Genomic DNA, 18400 nt, shown 5'->3' with positions numbered 1-18400 from the left:
GCAGATATCTATCATGACGCTGCAAATAGTTACACTGTTTACAGCCCAAACAACACATCATCTAAGTCTATCAAACGTTGCCTCGTGGCTATTAGCGTCTGTAGGCTTATATGCATTCATGTGGGATTGTTCTCAATGTATAGCCTATTATTGGCACATATAACTTATAATCAAAACGTAGTTCATTTACTGTACAGTTGTTTCTGTCGCGCTTCGTTTTTTTTTGGATAAAGCCCTATTCACCTCACGGTAATTATAATTTAAAAACAGGTAAACGCTCAATATATGGTTAAAATTGTGCGTTATTTGGCAAATCCCACCATAAAACTTAAGCTTATAGCTGGTAAGCTGGGCTATGTAATATGATATGATATGTGGACTTTTTTAGACAATTAAAACGCGGTTTAACTTCGACATCTCATTTCTGATTCAGCAAAAACTTATTTGACAGATTTAATTCTGTATTGCCAGCAAACAACAGATGAGCATTAAATTTAATGCATCACAATTGCTTACAAGCTTACTTTCATATCCGCGGTAACCAATTTCCTGAAGTAAGTTATAACCTTCAATCCCGACTGCGTTCGCACTTTCAACTATACAGTATATTACCAGCATTTTATAAATTGTGGATTTTTGCGAAATTTTTAGTTTTCTTAGCCTAAACCCATAGCCTATATGTAGGTCTATCGATCCTTTTTAGAGAGTTTTGTTGTTATAAATAATATTAATATAAAAGTAATAAGCCGTAATATTACGAATCAAAAACTTTGTAATGAAACTACTTGTCAACAAAGTGCAATATCAAAATTACTCCAGTATTGTAGCTTACCATAGGACAATAGGTGGCCTGTTGTAATATCTTTTGATGAGATTATTCTGCTGTATATTTTGAATTTTTGCCAGAATGGTGTCTCACCTTTGTCGATCTAGTCTTGTTAGACAGTGCGTTTGCATGGGTTATTAAACGTTGAGTTTCAGCGAATTGTTAACAGTTAACACTCTCTTGAAGATTTTTATGCGAGTTCATTAGCGATTTCGTTTTCAGAATGTTAAATCGAACAGACTAGGGATATTCTAATATCCGAAACAATTAACACTATTATTTCAGAGTGTTAAGTTAACTTTTGTTCGATAACATTCGAAATTAAAATTTCTTCTGACAATTTAAAGTAAAACACAGAAGATAAGCTATGAAGCTGGTTTGATTCTTGTTACAAACAACTTCTAAAATAACATCTTTGGGCTATTTGAAAATGATTTTAATGCATTTTTCTGTGGTTGAACTATGTTCTATGGAAACACTTCTAGTCAAACTTCTTTTTGCTAACAAAACTTCCTTTGCGTGCTGTCGTTTATTCTTTGGAAACTCTCACTTCTCGACACATTTTTATTTTTAGCCTGACGAAAGTTTATGGATGACTTAAATGCGGCGATAAATCCTCATCGTTCAAGCCAGGGTTACCAAGTTAGCCATTGCAAAAGTATTGACAAAAAGACACGTTTTTTATTTGTTTTTTAATTTTTTAACTTGTTTTTTTTTTCGCCCAAATTTAAAACTGTTCAATAGGATTAGGACCACTGAAAGGTAGCGAACGTCGTTAATGCCCTGGTCTGGAGAAGAAATGATTTGAACTACGGTAACAACACATCGAGATTTTACAAATAAATAGATTTTCACTTCTGTCATTGTTTTTGTTCCTGCATTATGTTTTATGGAGCGTTCAAGTGTGGCATTTGATAAACGCCAAATCACCATTACGGGGTCAGTTTGTCTGGAGCCATGTAGCAATTTCTATTAACTGTATTTTGTTGTTGTTGGGTACTGCATAACTTTAGAATTGGCAGCATGGATACTAAAATAAAACCTAAATTTTCGGTTGGCGAACGTGTATTGTGCTTTGAGCCTGACCAGTCGAAAGCAAGAGTGCTGTATGATGCCAAGGTATTAAAATGTATGTAAATGTACTTGGTTAAGAATCGCTACCGTATATATAGCCTAGGCCTCCATCGTCTGATAGCGGAAAGTGTTGCAGCTGCACGCACGAGATTCAACAATCTGCACGCCGAATTTTTTCAATTTCACAATGATTTATAATAAACAACCAAAAAATTCTGGTTGATTGAATGCCGATTTATTACAAATAAAAGAATTAAGGCTTCGGTGTATGCCATCAAACCAAAATTTGCATCTTTGCCAAATTGGAAAGTTTGCTAAATGCACAGAGTGTAAAAATTAATTGTACGTATAATGGCTATTGTTTCATCTTGATTGCGCGGAGAGGTTTCTCCAACAAAAAAAGCAAACTTTGCAATCTGATGTTTTTTCACGCACAATTTTTCATCAAACACTGCCGTCCTTTCCAGTCGAGGCCTAGCCTATAGATCATAGCCCACATTGGAAAGTTTGCTAAGTGCGCTGGAGAGAAAATTTAATTGTGCATCTAATGGTTATAGTTTGTTTGTGATTTCGTGGGTGATTTCACACTCGAAAACAGCAAACTTTCCAATACGGAGCCTAGCTTATTTTTTTGGAAACACATTGCCTTAGTCTGAAAGTAATCGGGGCTACGGTATTGTATAATAGTGGAAAGTGTGGCTTCTGCACGCACGTCATTCATCAACGTGTACCCTGAACTTTTTAATCTTTACATTGTATTATAATGACCAAACAAAGAAAAGCACTTTAACGCCAGTTTATAAAATAAATATGGAATTGATGCTTCACTGCATGCTATGACACTAAAATTTGCATCTTTGCGCATACAATTTCTCGTGGAAAACAGCCATACTTTCCAGTAAAGCCGCATAGCGAGTTAAGCTGCTTAGTGCCCACTTTGACTTATTATTTTCTTACTAACATAAGTTGACTTACAGATATTAGATGCTGACTTTGTTAAGGACAGCAGTGGAAAATTAAAAAAAGAAACTGAATACAAGATCCATTTTCAGGTATGGTGTTGTCTGTTTCTATGCAACAGTATAATGGCAGAGTGTGTTAGTTGGCATGTTTTAATTAGGCTACATTCTTTAGAAAATGTGTTAGTGATTTGTGAACAATCAATTAGGTTTATAAGCTAGCATATTTAGATCTTCCTCTTGACGTAGCATATTGCTTTTGTTGTATATGTGCTATTGTAAATTTGCTTGATGGAAGCAAGCATTGCAGCTTCGTGTTTAGATATGTATTGTAAATAGAAAGCAAACAATGCATAAAATGAGTGTGTCATAAAGTCTTATGACATGTATATGTGCATTGTTGTCAAAATGTTTTTCAATAAAATATTGCAATGCTTTCTAGCCATGCTATCAGCTATTAAAACTAGAATGCTTCCTGTTGATGTATTTGTTTTAGGAATATTTTTGCATCATAAACAGTTCCTTTTTACTCTTGCGCTCTGTTAAAAACCATAACGTAATTGATATTTGTCAACTAGTTACAATGTTAGATTGACTTTTGTCAGAAGATTAATAAGAGTTTAGTATCATTATGTTACATATATGTTATTATGGTCACGTTGTGCTATCATAATGACAACCAAAGCTTGATCTGTTTTGTACAAGGGTGCAAAAGGAAAAGAGTCCTCTATTGCATCGATGCATTGAAGTAATCGCTTTTTCTTACAGTTGTTAAAACACGTAAAGTTACTTATTTCTATTTAGGGTTGGAACAGTGCTTGGGATCGCTGGGCAAATGAGAGTTTTGTTTTAAAAAACACACCTGAAAACAAAAAACTTCAAAGAAAATTGGCTAAAAAGGCAATCAAGAAATTGTATGAATTTCATTTATACGACTTGATTGTGTGAAATATTGAATTGTTCTTTTATTTAAGTTTATCATGTATAGGCAGTTCTGTTAGTGATCTGTAAAATCAAACAATAAGATAATCAATTTATGATAAAATTTTGGTAAAATGTAAAACGTTTCCCATGTTAAATAAAGTTTTAGTAGATTTATTGTAAAAAGGCATTGGCACTAACTTTCCACAGAAAAAGCCATGGTAGAAGAAAAGTTCACTTACCAGGTGTAGCAAGTGTTTTGAAAAATGTTTCTATTGAAGATGTGTCCTCAGGTATGTTATTTAGAATAAGTTATGGTAGAAATTAGCAAAGTTGTTACAGAATGGTTGCTAATGATAAATTAAATGCAAATATTCGTAATTTCTTTGCAATTTTACATAGATCATGTAATAACCGGACTTTGTTCTCCAGATTCGGAAAGCAGTGTAGCAAGCGAACAACCTGCAAATGACATTTTTTTGGAAGAGCAGAATGATTCAGACCTTAATTTGGGATCACCAGTGATGGTAATACCTGCATCATTAATTCATAAAGTTATAAAAATCTAAGAAAAATGGCAAATTGTTATTTTGTAATTTAATGCAACTACTATGTAATTCTACCTCTGTTGTGTTTATAGAAAAGACGGAGAAAGAAATCTACTGCATCTTCAAACAAGTCAATCGACGATATCCCAAGTGGCAGCATCGGGGTTTTTACATCTGAAATGCCACTAGAGCCTCCACCTTCAATTACTGTTGCTCCAGGTGTTCCCATTTCTAAGAAAATTTGGACTCTAGACTTGCCTGCTGTTCTGAAGCGAAGGCTTGAAGATGACAACACAATGATAACGAAACGAAACATGGTACTGTGTTTTGAGCTTTAATTTGATCTAATATATTTTACATTGTATACAGCGAGAAATCATTCATACATGTATTTATTATTTGCAGATAAAAATGTATGTTTTAATAGTTACTGTTCACATTTGAACTATCAGCGTCAGCGTGTTGGTATATTATACCACTTGCATATTTTACAGATTGTTGAACTACCAGCCAAGTTAAACATTGTGCAAATACTTGAAAATTATATTCGACATTTTGCAATGAACATTGCTTTACTGCCATCATCTGAGAAGAATCTAAAGCCTGTTACTGTTAGCCAAAATGGTGACAAACTACCACCAGAAAAGAAGTAAATGTATAGTAAAATAAAATAAATTACAAAAATACATACATAGTGTATTAAATTGCAAACAATAGGATGACTTGACCTAATAGACAAAAATCCTATTGTAGTTTTAAAAATTTTATTTAGGGGTGACTCTAAAGTGGAAAAATCTTGTGGCTTTTTATCCAAACTTCATATTTCTTTTGTCGTTTTTTTGGTGGTTTGTCATACGGCATTTGTAAACTATAAAAACAAAACATTAGGTACGTTCGCAAGTACAAAAGTGATTACATGGGCTACTCTGTGTTCGTTAAACTTGGTGAGTATTTATACTCACTTTTATAAATATGATTTGCAGACTTTCCAACTCAAAATTTTCAAATGAATGTTTATGTCTACCAAAATTGTAACAATTAATTTTTCATGCATTTTTAAAGGCTTTGATGAAAAGTTGTTTCTAATAATTGTTATTCTTATCATACAAAACAATTTTTCTTTATGTTTAAAGAACCGTGTTTTGATAATAAGCCCGTCAAGTGATTTGGAAAATAATTTTTTCTCTCATTTATAGTTTTTATCTTTATTATTTTCTGAAGTTATTTTTTTTTTAAATAAAATAAGGTTCCTCATAAATTATGCAAAGAAGTGGATTAATTCCAGCCACAGAATGTCAGTGGAAAGGGCTAAATACCTTTAAATACTTTTACCAGCTTAAACTTGTGCAAAGAAACATGTGAGGATCTTCGTATCTTGTTCGACTTTACACTACCAATCATTCTCTTGTACTATTGTGAACGGGATCAATGTAAGAAGCTGGCATCCAGCTGTAAGCTGCAGTATAACACCCCTAGTGATGCAAAGGTTGCTACAAGGTCAGTTATGGAGTGCATTAATCAAGGAAATAATTTGCTATAAACTAGAGATGTGCTGAATCGGACCTGAATATGACCATAGTTATTAATTTGGTGAAACTTGCAAGCAGATTCTGGGCGAATTCTTTATTTTGCAATAAAGTAAAAGACAATAGAATGGTTGTAAGAAACTTTAGTTTGAGTATAAGTATAAGCGAAAAACAGACTGATTTCTTACATTCACCAACATAATGTCAACTTTAACCATGATTTCATTGCTCCGTAGGCACTGCAAGTGCCTACGAAGAATTGATTATGAGCACTTGATAAAGCAGTCTTAGCAGACTCATATTTATCTTTTGTTTGTTTGCATCCATTATAAATAGTTCTACAATGTTTTACAGCCCTGTTGCATCAGTTAATTCCAATGCTTCACCCCCTCATCAACAGAAAGAACATGATGGTACAAGTCCGCGAGCAGAACTTATAGAGCACCAATCTCTTTCACCCTACAAAGCTATAAAAGGTTGTAGCTTAGATTTTATTAGGCCTATCCATTTTTATTTATAGGATATAATCCATCACCATCAAAGAAATTTGAATAATATATGCTTGATTGCATGTGGCCTATTTCAGTTTTAAGTTTTATGGTGCAGATCAAATATCTGGAGAAGGAACGAATACTCTGGCTAAGAATTTGCAAACAACAGAGTCAAATAAAAAGAAAGCTGGCAAGCCTCTTTCAAAGCCGTTATCACATCACAGGTAAATTGCTCCATCTTCAGTATCATCATACAAATTGTGGCCTCAAGCAGCTTGGAAAATGTGAAGCGTGATGTGAAAAAGAATAAAAATTATGTCATAACTTTTTAGGAAAACTGCTGAAGAGCAGATTATAGAAGAGACTCACACATATCTCATCCCGCATCAGCCAAACTTGGATCGAACTGGGTTATCAAACGATGCTCAAGGAAGAAGAAGATCAAGTCGACTCTCCCACCACTTGCACTCTCCTGATAAAAGTGGCGATGAGATGGCTGTCAGTGTTTTTTCTCTTTCATAAAATCAAATAAATGTTGATGTCCAACTTAAGAAATAAGACAAAAACTGTCTCTGTAATAAATCTTAATTTTGTTCTGAAGAATAAACCATGTTATGTTTTATTAGATATCTCCACCAATTTCTCCCGAGCTGCCTGAAATAGAACCACTTCTAAATCCTGGAAAAAGTATGAATAATTTATCGCATGACTTTGGTTTGTGGCACGTTTCATGTTTGTCAAAGTTCACCTCCGAACAAATGCACGCATTGTTCAACAGTGCATTAATTTTATAGATTTATCCCCTGAGAGTAATACAAGCCATCCCATTGTCCCGATACCCATGGAACCCATCATATTCCTTAGAGCTTCTCCGCACCATATTCATGGATCAAAAGAAAAAGGTCTGCATTCTCCCATACCTCTTCTGTGCAAAGATACTGACACGTAAGTGTTTTTGAGGACGAATTTTATGGCATCGTGCATGCATCTTGTTTATATTTCTGGAAGGTAGTATGGACAGTTTTTAAAAAAAATTCTAAGAACAGTTTTAAAAAAAATTTAGACTTGTGTATAGACAATATTTCCCTTCTTAAAGTATAGATGCTCATTACAACGTGACTTTTCTTTTGGCCTAAAATTCTTTCATTAACTTAAAAAGTAGTTTTTAAGTTCTCTTTAAGTAACCAACTGCCTAGCGCTGACATTTTGTGAAGTGCGGCAGATGTGTAACTAGACACGAGTCAATAGTGACACTCAACAGAAATTGAACATGCTTCTAGGTACAGCTGTAATTCGCCGACAATAACGCTCAATCAAATGTGCCAGGAGTCGTACGTCGGCAGTGCAGGAGAAGACGTAAAACGTGCTGTACATTTAGCGCAGGTACATTATTCAGACATTAGCTAATCAATGATCGCCAAAAAGCAACCTGGTTCCAACTGGAAATTCTCTCATATTTAACAGGCATGGAAATATCGGCTTTTCCCCTCACACTATCAGCCATCCAGCGGCGCTAACGTTCCTTGCTCACTCATTTACGGATACCATCATTTTCTTCGTTTGTTTGGTGTGTTGTGCTGCATAGGCTAGGTCACACATTTGTGAAATTTAATATTTTGTTGCGGTCGTAGTTTGTAATGATCATCCAATTTTCTATGCAGTGAAAATCCCACAAATATTTTCAAACATGCAGTTTCCCGATTACAAGCTGAAAGTAATATGCAGACATTTGCAAATCCTTCTGAAGTAAGTTTGGTTATATTTAAAGATTTGAAACTGAGCAGTATTGATCTTTTTATTTTAACTAAGTAACGACAGCTTGGTTGCATCCCCTAAGCCTTCGTGTTTACAGCGTCACGCGTGGAGTGTTATTCGCTGCTCTCTAAATATTTGTCCAAATATCAATTTTCATCAATTACAATTGAACCCTTTCCAGGTTTCTTGCTGACTATGATCGAGAAATTCATCTTGCGAGCAGTGGCTATGTCGACGCTAAGTGAATGATTGTCTTCCTTTCCAATCAAATTGTGATCAAGGATTTATCGTGCCGCTAAGTTTTCTTTAGTCTGCTAGCTATACGATCCGTAATACAGAAGTGAACGTCTTATCACCTGAATTGGTTGAAACACGAGTTGCACGGTGCCAGTTTACAGAGTACGACCTAGCACGTTTGAAAGATGGAGAAATAGGACGGTTTCACGCTGTAATTTTCAAACCTATCAATAGCTGTGGGATGAGTTTAACGATGGCATTTTTACAACGGAACAGTTTATGGCAGTGAATGAGTCCAGCCTAAAGTAAATGTATATACCTCCCCCCGTAGGGAAGTTAACAACCGCGCTGTGAAAACGGTTCGGTGAAGTTCATCATTCTTTGTTCTGAATCAATGTTCTAGTCATCTAGTGGTCTTTGATTGCAGTTAGATTTTGTATGCCCGACCGTTTAGTTAGGCCTTTAGTTAAAAACGCATTGTTACAATCATAGTAAATTTTGCAAACAAAGCCAATATGTAATAAAATGCGTTATGTGGTTCTAACATTGGCAGTGGAGCTAGCTGCAGTAATATACCTTCATGTAATAGAGCTTAAGCGAAGAGGGTCAGTCGGGGAATATAAAGGATAATTAAGGCGATACCGCATTCTGAAAAAATCAATTCAATCGATGTGCGTACAGATTCCTTGTTTTGGCGCAATTTCATTTGCCAGAGTGGTTTTTACAGTAAACGCAGAAATTTCAAGACCTGAAATCGCGGTCTTCCGTTTGAGTCAGGTCGTGTTTAACAAGATTGCAGCAAAAACAAAGAATAACATTACGGACGAAACGCATCTTGAAAAGCGTTAGAATCTCGTCTGAAAACCGAGCTATAGTCCCCTATAATTTTATGAAGAGTGTTGAGCAGATAACTGTACTGTTTATCCTGAGAGTAAGGTAAAGCTAATGTGTTGTATTTTAAATAATAAGCTACAGTGAAAACTTGTAAACTCAGCTTTGCTTGTTTCGGGTAATTCCCTTAATTACAGATCAAAACTAAATCTGAATTCTAAAAGGATAGAAACCTTGAAAATTGTTAACAGTTTTCCCATGTACTAAATTGCTGGGGCTCCGCAAAACAATCTTTGGGACTCTAAAGGGCTCATTAGCATCTTCAACTTTGAAAAACACTATATTATAATAGACCACAGAAAAGTTACGACAGGCTGCTCTATGAAAAGCCAGTAGTCTAGGTAAGACCGAGCGTACTACAGTTGACTAAAACGTATAAAGAGTTCAATATTAGTAAAGTTCTTTCTTTATGCGACTGGCACACTGTATGGTATACTGATTTCAAATCGAAGAAATTATAGTTTTGTTATCACAAAGGACTAACAAAAATGCCATTTAATTGACTGATAAAGAAGCATCTTTTGTCCCTTCAGTTCTATTTTTATTTCGGTAAAACTCTAAGTAATTTTATCCATCCTTTTAACTTCGAGCGAGCTTCTGCTGCATATTTAATTTTGATTTCATTTGTGTGACGCACGTATGAGATATGTAATGACCTGACGTCATAATACAAACAAATTGACATCGGGATATCCTTTTATGATATCCGCAAACGTATGACTGAAGTATATTAAGGTATAGTCTGATAAAGACAGCAGTAAGCACTGCCCAACTTGGCACGAAAAATAACATTTAGCTTGAAAAGTTATACATAATTGAACACAATGCAAGCAAGACAAAAAGATAAAAGCTACACTTATTAATCTTTGCAAATTTATTGTTTATTGTTTCATATACACTACCTTCTACTAGCACGTAACATTTAAGATGAGCTAATATATGAGGTGTAGACAGCGTTGTTTTCTGTATTTTGAAGTTTTGAGATACCAGAAGTATATAACTAGTCTCGAAGACAAGAAAGTGATCAGTCAAATTCTTACTGCAACAAGTTTAAACCGACGGTGCGGAAAACATGGTAGGTAATGACGTTCATTTTAGTATCGATTTCAGATAAATGAAGGTAACATGATCGTTTGTTTTGTTTGTTTTTTTTTGTAACTACACAGTATGGATTTGTAAATTACGCTTTGGAGCAGCTTGTTCTTCGCAACTTTGGCGTTGAAGTTTGGGACAAAATAAAGTAAGATGTTGGATTTCACTCACAGAATTTCTTGTATCGACTGACGTTTTATTTGCTAATGTTCAAATATCGAATAATTGTACTGGCCGTATCTAAATACATGGGAAAATAGTAACCTATTCCTCAAATGTAAACATAAGTGTCATAGAATTTTTTTGCTAACTTACTAAAAGACCAAGCTATTTTCTCAATTTAATCTGTTATAAAGTCATGTTTAAATTTGCCAAACAACTTTTCCGTCACAGGAAGGAAGCGGACCTACAACTACAAGGGCAATTTATCCAGCGCATAATTTACGATGATGTTTGTACTTTTGATCTTGTTAAAGCTGCCTCAAAGGTTTTGGGTACATCACCCATCAAGTTGTAGTCTACTTTTAGTGTGAAATAACACAACTTTAATCAATTTATCAGCCTTGTCTATCGTCCTTGTTCCGATTTGACAGTACAGGCTTATATTTGTTGCTGTCTTCTGCTGAAATACCATGCAACCGCGCAGGATATAAAATTGGTGCTTTTCTAAAAACTCTGCTGCATTAAAATCAAGTTTACTTTCCAGCATTATGTATTTCTCATCTAGAAATCGATGCAGGAAAAATTCTGGAGCTTTTTGGAAACTTCTTTTTCCAGTTTTGTCAAGAAGCAGGATATGATGTCATTATGAGAGCACTCGGGTATAGCGTGCAAGAATTTTTAGAGGTGAGCTTATAAAAGACCTAAACAGTGTGTAGCCAAAAGAGAGCGTTCATTTTAGTTTTAAAACTTTGTAGACTACATTATCGATACAAGGAGGAATAATAAGTCTTTCACTGCTTTAAATTAGATTGAGAACTAGTTCATGGAATGCATTTGTTTGTTTTGTTCAGAACCTGGATGCTTTACACGATCATCTAAGCTCGGTCTATCCAGGAATGAGAGCGCCGAGTTTTCGTTGTACAGACGGGGATGATAACAGTTCATTAATTTTGCATTATTACTCAGAACGCAGCGGTCTGGAAGACATCGTCATCGGAATTGTAAAGGCGGTCACAAAACATATCCACGAAACTGAAACTGAAATAAAGGTGATACAGATAGATTTAAAAATATGGTGAAACACTTGTAAGGAAGTCCTCGTCCAAATTCACACCCGCGCCATAAGCCTGTCTTTTAATTGGGAATAAATTGAAACATTGTTTGCAGTTGACCCAAGCAAAGTTTCTCTTTTACGATAGTAGTCGCAAACTATTTTCTTACCCATATGCAGGTTATAAAAAGAAAGGATGAAACATGTGATCACATTCAATTTGAAATCCGAGCTCTTTCAGGAAAACCATTGGGTAAAGAAGAGAAAAATCTCGAAGCAATGGAAGAATTTTTGGGGCACGTTGGACCAGCAGTTGGGCCTAGTACATTTTGCAAGGTACCAATTAGATAAAGATGCATATGTTTAAAGCAATACACGTGGTAAAAAGAGATGACGCGTTTATTTTAACTATGAATTTATCGACCCATCACAAAGTTTGTAAGTATTATTACTCTAAAACTTTAGTTGAGAACGGGATCGTTTCGCTTTTTGCGTTTCGAAATGAGAAAGGTTAAAAGTTTTTTGAGAGGTTTCTTATAAAAATTTCTTTCAAGAACTACCTAATATCTAACTAAGTATACTATCAATGACTTGAACCATTTTTGTTTCTAAGAGTTACAGAAAATATAAATGTCATCGGACCCTAACTTGAAGCCTTTTGCCAAGTCAGATCAATAGGCTACATAAAAACTCTGAGAAATTTTTCTTTAGTTACGCTGGTGTGAGGCAAAACAGAACAGGTCGTATCGTATGTCGTTTATGGCAAAAAAAAACGATACGGTACTGAGCCTATAAGTGTTGTATACCGTAAATTGTAGACCTGTACGCTAGTTCTCGCAAGCTTGTAATAGCACCTTAACGGAATTTAGGCACTGAGATCATCAATTGGTTGCAGAATTTTATGCGATCATATAATTAAGCGTTCCATCTTGTCTCACTTCCCCTTACTGAAGCATAACAATGTTGCAGTTTACAACAGTTGAAACTTTTTCAATTTGATTAGGCGCTACCTTTCCACATGATGTTTGACAAGGACATGATTATTCGACAAGCTGGCACTTCTATCGCCCGAGTTATTCCAGCGCTGCGTCCAGCCCTGGAGATGGCACAAAAATATGACGATGCCTCCGGTAAGCAGTGAATTCAGCTTAAGTTCAACCTATAATGGTTATTGTGTTCAACACTTTTTTTTCTCTGATATATTTTATCACAATACAGGCCTGCTCATGCATTCCTGAGTCCTTATTAATACAACCAAAATAAGATCTGATGTTTGTTAAAGTTTTTATTCAGATTCAGACTGTTTCATCGCAACATCTGAAGAAGGTTATAGCTCTAGCGAAGGCGACATCTTGAATGATAGCTTGTTAGAAGAAACAAATGTCAATATAACTGATTTATTTGAACTTGTTCGGCCTCGAATACCGTTTACGTTTGACACGATTCAAGCTCAGATCAATCAAGTCTTCGTTCTTCGTACAAGACTAGGTAAAACATTCGACCTCTCTTTCGTTTGATCAACTTTATAGACATTACTGTATTTGCTGTCTGGAATGATGATTATAGCTAAACTAAGCTGGTCAAGTTGCTTGATCAGGTGTTGTTCGTAACGAACACAATTTACAACCTCAAGCAAACAATGCGGTAAGCAATCCAAATGAAGCGAGCAAGCATGTTGACGGAAAGCATGGACATTTGACAGTGGAAACTCAGAAGAAACTTTCGAAATCTGAAGAAGATTTATCTTGCCTCCGTTTAAAGGGGCAAATGATTTATGTCCCGGAATGCAAGCAAATGCTTTTCCTCTGTTCTCCAAGGCGAGATTTTTGTTCACAACAAGCTTTGGGTGTTGCATTCGTAAATATTCTATGTTATTTTGCCTGCTTAATTTCAGTGTTATGAACCTGGTTGACCTAACAATGCGAGGGCTCCGCTTGAGTGACATTCCTCTGCATGACGCAACTCGTGACCTGTTATTGGTTGGAGAGCAATTTGAGGAAGATTACAAGCTTGCACAAAATCTCGAAATTTTAACAGACAAACTACAACACACTTTGCTTGCGAGAGAACGAGAAAAGAAAATGACAGACAAGTCTGTGACAAAATGAAATCCTCGTTTTTAATTGATCTTGGAGAAACCTTATAATTATATATTTGCAGTTGACCAATACAGTTTCATGGTATATTTCATGTGATTTCCGTCTCATTATTAAATTTATTAGGGTTGGATCGTATTTTATTTATTTCTTCAGACTTCTCTACGCTGTTCTTCCTCACTGGGTAGCAAATGAATTACGTCATAAACGCAAGGTTGCACCTATGCGGTTTAATGTCGTTACCATACTTTTCAGTGGTTTGGTTGGATTCAGCAAGGTAGCCTAATTATGTTTAAGTGATGGCTTTCAAAATCTTTGAAAAGTTACAAAGGAAAACTAAATTAATCGGTTTTTTATTATTAAGTTTTGTGCACAACATTCAACATCTGACGGTGCTATGAAAATTGTGCAACTCTTGAACGATCTCTATACAACATTTGACAGTTTAACTGATCCGAAAAGAAACCCGTATATTTACAAGGTGTGTTGACTAAAACAACTTTCACTTTAATTTTTGAGCTAGTTCTTTAATTCAGTTTAGAGCTCTTTTTTGAATCATACTTTATCCATACTTGTCTCCGTACAGGTGGAAACCGTTGGTGACAAGTATATGGCAGTGAGTGGCTTACCTGAACCATGCAATGACAACGCTCGCCATATCTGCCAGATGGCGCTAGAGATGATGGAGCTATCGGAACGATTACTAATGGGAGGGGAACCTATTCAGGTACTGACTGTGTAAAGCTTAATACAAAAATTTCTGTTTAATTCGTCTCAACTTCTGGTCAATACGCCTGGATATTTTTTTACTTTATTATTTTTTTGGTATGAAAGCGTTTTTGTTTTAAATGATTTTTGTAATCTGCTGCCGTTAAGGTAACCATCGGGATTCATTCCGGAGAGGTTGTTACAGGCGTGATTGGTCAAAGAACTCCTCGCTATTGTTTATTTGGAAACACGGTAAATATTTCCTCTCGTTGCGAAACTACCGGTGTGCCAGGAAAAATTAACGTATCTGAATACACTTACAAGTAAGTTATCAATTCGCTTATTGTTTTGTGACTCACTTGCAACTAACGTTCCCACTATAAAACGGTTAAACCTTTTGCTTTGAAGATCTTTGCAAGCACCAGATTGTTACAGCCCACATTTCGAGTTTGAACATCGTGGACCGGTGAAGATGAAAGGAAAAGATGATCCGATGCACATGTACTTGTTATCTCGACGACATCTTGACGAAACGCATTTCTGATACTAAAAAGTCCTTTTGTAAGACTTGAAAACTTTTGACTGTTAATTTTCAGTACATGTAACTTTTCATAAATCTATTTTTGATATTTTTTGTTCTTTGAGAACGTTCACACAAGGTGAACTACGCTTATAAGTAAAGAAATGTTGTTTGTTTTTGTTACCGTATAAATTTTTCACGGTGGTACTTTACAGGTTTTTTCACATTTTCATGTTAACAATGAAAAACGTTTTTTGGATATTTTATCACACCTTGCCCGCCGTAAATTGTTGCACTGCTGTGACATACAGCTTTTGTTATGTGTTATTGTTATAAGTATCCATTTGTTTAGAATTATAAAGTCAGGTCTGTGTACTCGCCGCAGCAACAGATAATCTCGGTGATTTTGTAATACTTTTTGGGGCAAAATTATAGTCAAAACGGCAGTGTATCCAGTGAATAAGTTAAGTTGAACTTTGGACCCATTCACATTTGATACGCGAATATCTTTGTTTGTTAAACAGTAAAAACTGAAAGATTGTGTGATGACAGCAGTCACCGAAATTTTCTTATTTGTACAAGCTTTACTAAAAATAAACTCTCATTGATAATTAATAATCTACTGTACAAAAAAGCTTTCGCATCGAAATTAATTCAACACATAACAACTAAATAAACAATAAACAGTAAAGGTGACAAAAATTGTGCTTTTTCTTGCTGTAACTAATCAGCAAATGCTTCAAAATACAATAAATGCAAGGTATTGCCACACATGCTGGCATAAAACGGCGATTTTTGACTTAAAAATAACTTATGTATTTAGCCTAACACATATTTGAACAAAAACTCTACTAATCATAAATGTAGGCTACAAACGTTTTCGTTTCCCCTCAGACAAGTAGTATCAAAAATATAAAGTTTCTTGGTCAACACATTAGACCATATCTAGGACATTTTGTAAGTGAAACGAGAAACGCAGAAATTAAAATACCTATTTTCTTGTGTTCAAATGGTCATGCTCCCGAACCTAACGCCGTAGGAAACCTGGGTACGAGATACCCCAGTAATGTTACAGAGAAACTTGAAAGGTTGTTACGGAGATGGCAACATCGTCTCCATGAGACACTCAACAAAAAGCAAGTAAAAAAAGAAATAGAGAAAAAGAGATTGCTTGGCCTTACATTCATATATAAATAATTTGTAACAAAAAATATTGGTGTATGAGATGGGTTACTTTACTAGGGATATTTTGTACAGTTTATCAAGTGACGAAGCAAAATACTAATAACTTACAAGCATCAGAGTAACCGAATCTTATTGTGACTAGACATCCTGGGTATAGGCTCGTATCTGCCTTCCTAAACCAGTAAGGGAACTTCTCCGAGTTATAAAAGCGTTTGGGACGCAGAACTGCCAAACGTATGCTCCCTTTCCCTCTCACCGTGTAATGCTGCAGTAAGAGCTTGAACAACGAAGTGCTTTTTTTAACAAAAATAGTGGGAGTAGGCTATAGCTTTTTTTTTTATAAAACAGCTTAGTATAGGCTATGCTTAGTACGGTAAATAAATTACATAAATTTCGCAGTCACACAAGTTTATAACCAGTATAGCCTAGCCTTTTATCTTGCGTGTATGCAATTTTGCCCAGAAAATTTTTTAAAATGAATAACTTTGAAATAGATCGTTTCCTTGCCAACTTGACGCGAGAGGAGTGGAATAACTTAATAACATCCTAGAAAATGCCTGCGTATACGTATAATCAATTTTGGAAGCATACTTCTTCAAGATTTTTCAAAGTAAACTATATACAGACTTAGTAGCTTAATTTTCATTTGCAAACGTTTGCTAATTAACTTTTTACGCATAGCTTTTTTAGCTATCTTGTGGAATTTTATGTCAAAGATACGCTACAGCCAAGCTGTATGTTGTGAATTGACATCTTCAGTGGGATCTTTTCATAGGTTTTACCTCTATTTGTATTTCGTATGACTAGGCCTATATTGTAGGCTACTGTTTAAAAATCAATTTTTTTTAAGAAGGAAATGCTTGATGAAAATTTTAACACTATGGCACAACATTTATGTCTCAAATAATTATATGAGGTTTCCATAAAACAAGCAAAATCCTTTGCCATTCTAAGTTCTGCAAATAACGTGCCGTTTCGAGATAAACACCCGACAAACTTCGACAATCAATATCACGTGGAATCAGATAGGCCGATAGGCCGACCTAATGCTATTTGTCCTCATCTTACATTGCAGACTGCGACACTGGTCACCCAACAAAGCTCGGTTTTTATTTCAGGCGAGGTTAATGAGTTAGCACCCTTAAGCACAGCGTTCCGACATGAATGCGCTTTCAGATTCGCTGATTCTCTACGCAGTCTATTGTTTATAAATAAATTAATAATAATTGTTAAAATTGTTAAATAAATTGTTTATGGGAACGACGAGATAGGTTATGCTGCTTTAAAGAATTGGGCCTAGGCTACAGGAGCCTACATTGATTGGCATGTAACTTATTTGTGAAAGGGAGCAATTAACAGCTTCAAAGAAGCATGTTCCCATAAAAAAACAACACGTTTTTTAGTTAATTAATTAGACCTTGCAAGTTTAAATCCTCCTGGCTTTTGCCATTTTTTCCAGCTTATTAATTTTTTGTGAACGTATTGTTTTCTTGTCACTGTTCATCAACGCTAGTACGCTAGTTTTTACTCCCAAAGATAATGGCGAAATTAAATGATAAGCCTGTTGGCCTGTTGTTCTATAATAGAAAATAAAACGCATGGTTGATGAAATTCACATGGACAAGGTCGGTTATTAGTGCCCCAGCAGTGAGAAATCACCAGCGACTCGTGCAAAGGTCCAAACTCCAAAGACTCTCCAACGGGCAACAGAAATTGACGGAATGTCGGAAAGTAAGGAGTTACCATTTTACGGAATATCTTGATCCTTTATTCCATTTTCTCTAATCTTTGTTAGTAGGCCTTCTGTGCTGCGACATTCCAATTTAACTTTTCATAAAATGTTTAATGTGGGCAACATACACAGAAAAAGTTTAAAAAATGTTTGATTATTGAATTTGTTTGTGAAAGGAAATGGGATGTGAAATCGAAGTGCCAGCTAGGCTTACGAAAAAGCTATGTTCGTTGATTTCGCTAGCTATGGCGAAAAATGTTTTGTAGTAACAACCCTACTGTCTTATTCCTACAGTCTTACTGGTATAGTTAACAGTTAAAAATAACTTACTGGCAGATTGGTATGGTGGTTTGCAGTACCGTATTCGGTGTAAACCTAAATAGATGCCTGAATGCCGTGAAGAACCTTGAAGATGTGAAATCGTAGAAGTGTATACCCAACTGCCCAAGCACAAGCCTGAAAGTGGGCGGTAACCTATATGGTAATTCTATAACCCGCTGCCGCTACCCAAAAATGCTCAGACGCAATGGAAGCTCGCACTTAGGTTCGCAATTACCCAGCATGTACGGTACACAGTTTGATTTATTCAATCAATCAATCATTTATTTTTCGTCAGAAGCGCAGTG

At 35.5% G+C, this 18400-nt stretch overlaps 2 protein-coding genes across 3 annotated transcripts; both read left to right on the top strand.

Moving 5' to 3' along the window:
• The first annotated feature begins 1765 nt into the window (after window positions 1-1765).
• LOC143472474 (MSL complex subunit 3-like) lies at window positions 1766-8452 on the top strand. The gene is made up of 17 exons (XM_076969980.1): window positions 1766-1945; window positions 2878-2952; window positions 3664-3773; window positions 3991-4073; window positions 4213-4307; window positions 4421-4645; window positions 4823-4977; window positions 5664-5825; window positions 6209-6330; window positions 6461-6569; window positions 6678-6843; window positions 6972-7032; window positions 7140-7290; window positions 7626-7728; window positions 7810-7912; window positions 8007-8091; window positions 8282-8452. The coding sequence occupies exons 1-17, from the start codon at window positions 1850-1852 to the stop codon at window positions 8343-8345; spliced, it is 1965 nt and encodes a 654-aa protein (XP_076826095.1). The 5' UTR covers window positions 1766-1849; the 3' UTR covers window positions 8346-8452.
• A 1128-nt stretch (window positions 8453-9580) lies between these two features.
• On the top strand, window positions 9581-15544 carry LOC143472448 (guanylate cyclase soluble subunit beta-1-like). 2 transcript variants are annotated; one of them, XM_076969979.1, is made up of 15 exons: window positions 9581-10303; window positions 10395-10468; window positions 10714-10814; window positions 11048-11166; window positions 11334-11531; window positions 11714-11869; window positions 12537-12663; window positions 12827-13021; window positions 13131-13350; window positions 13428-13625; window positions 13786-13906; window positions 13994-14110; window positions 14216-14356; window positions 14506-14589; window positions 14746-15544. In XM_076969979.1, the coding sequence occupies exons 1-15, from the start codon at window positions 10301-10303 to the stop codon at window positions 14788-14790; spliced, it is 1899 nt and encodes a 632-aa protein (XP_076826094.1). In that variant the 5' UTR covers window positions 9581-10300; the 3' UTR covers window positions 14791-15544. The 2 variants fall into 2 exon arrangements, with proteins under 2 accessions (XP_076826094.1, XP_076826093.1); XM_076969978.1 differs by having other exon boundaries at window positions 9590-10303; window positions 14506-14660; window positions 14746-15541.
• The last annotated feature ends 2856 nt before the right edge of the window (window positions 15545-18400 follow it).

This window comes from Clavelina lepadiformis, chromosome 1 (assembly GCF_947623445.1).
Source record: "Clavelina lepadiformis chromosome 1, kaClaLepa1.1, whole genome shotgun sequence".
Taxonomy (NCBI): domain Eukaryota; kingdom Metazoa; phylum Chordata; class Ascidiacea; order Aplousobranchia; family Clavelinidae; genus Clavelina; species Clavelina lepadiformis.
Note: the sequence above shows the minus strand (reverse complement) of the source record. Positions and strands in the feature narration are given on the sequence as shown.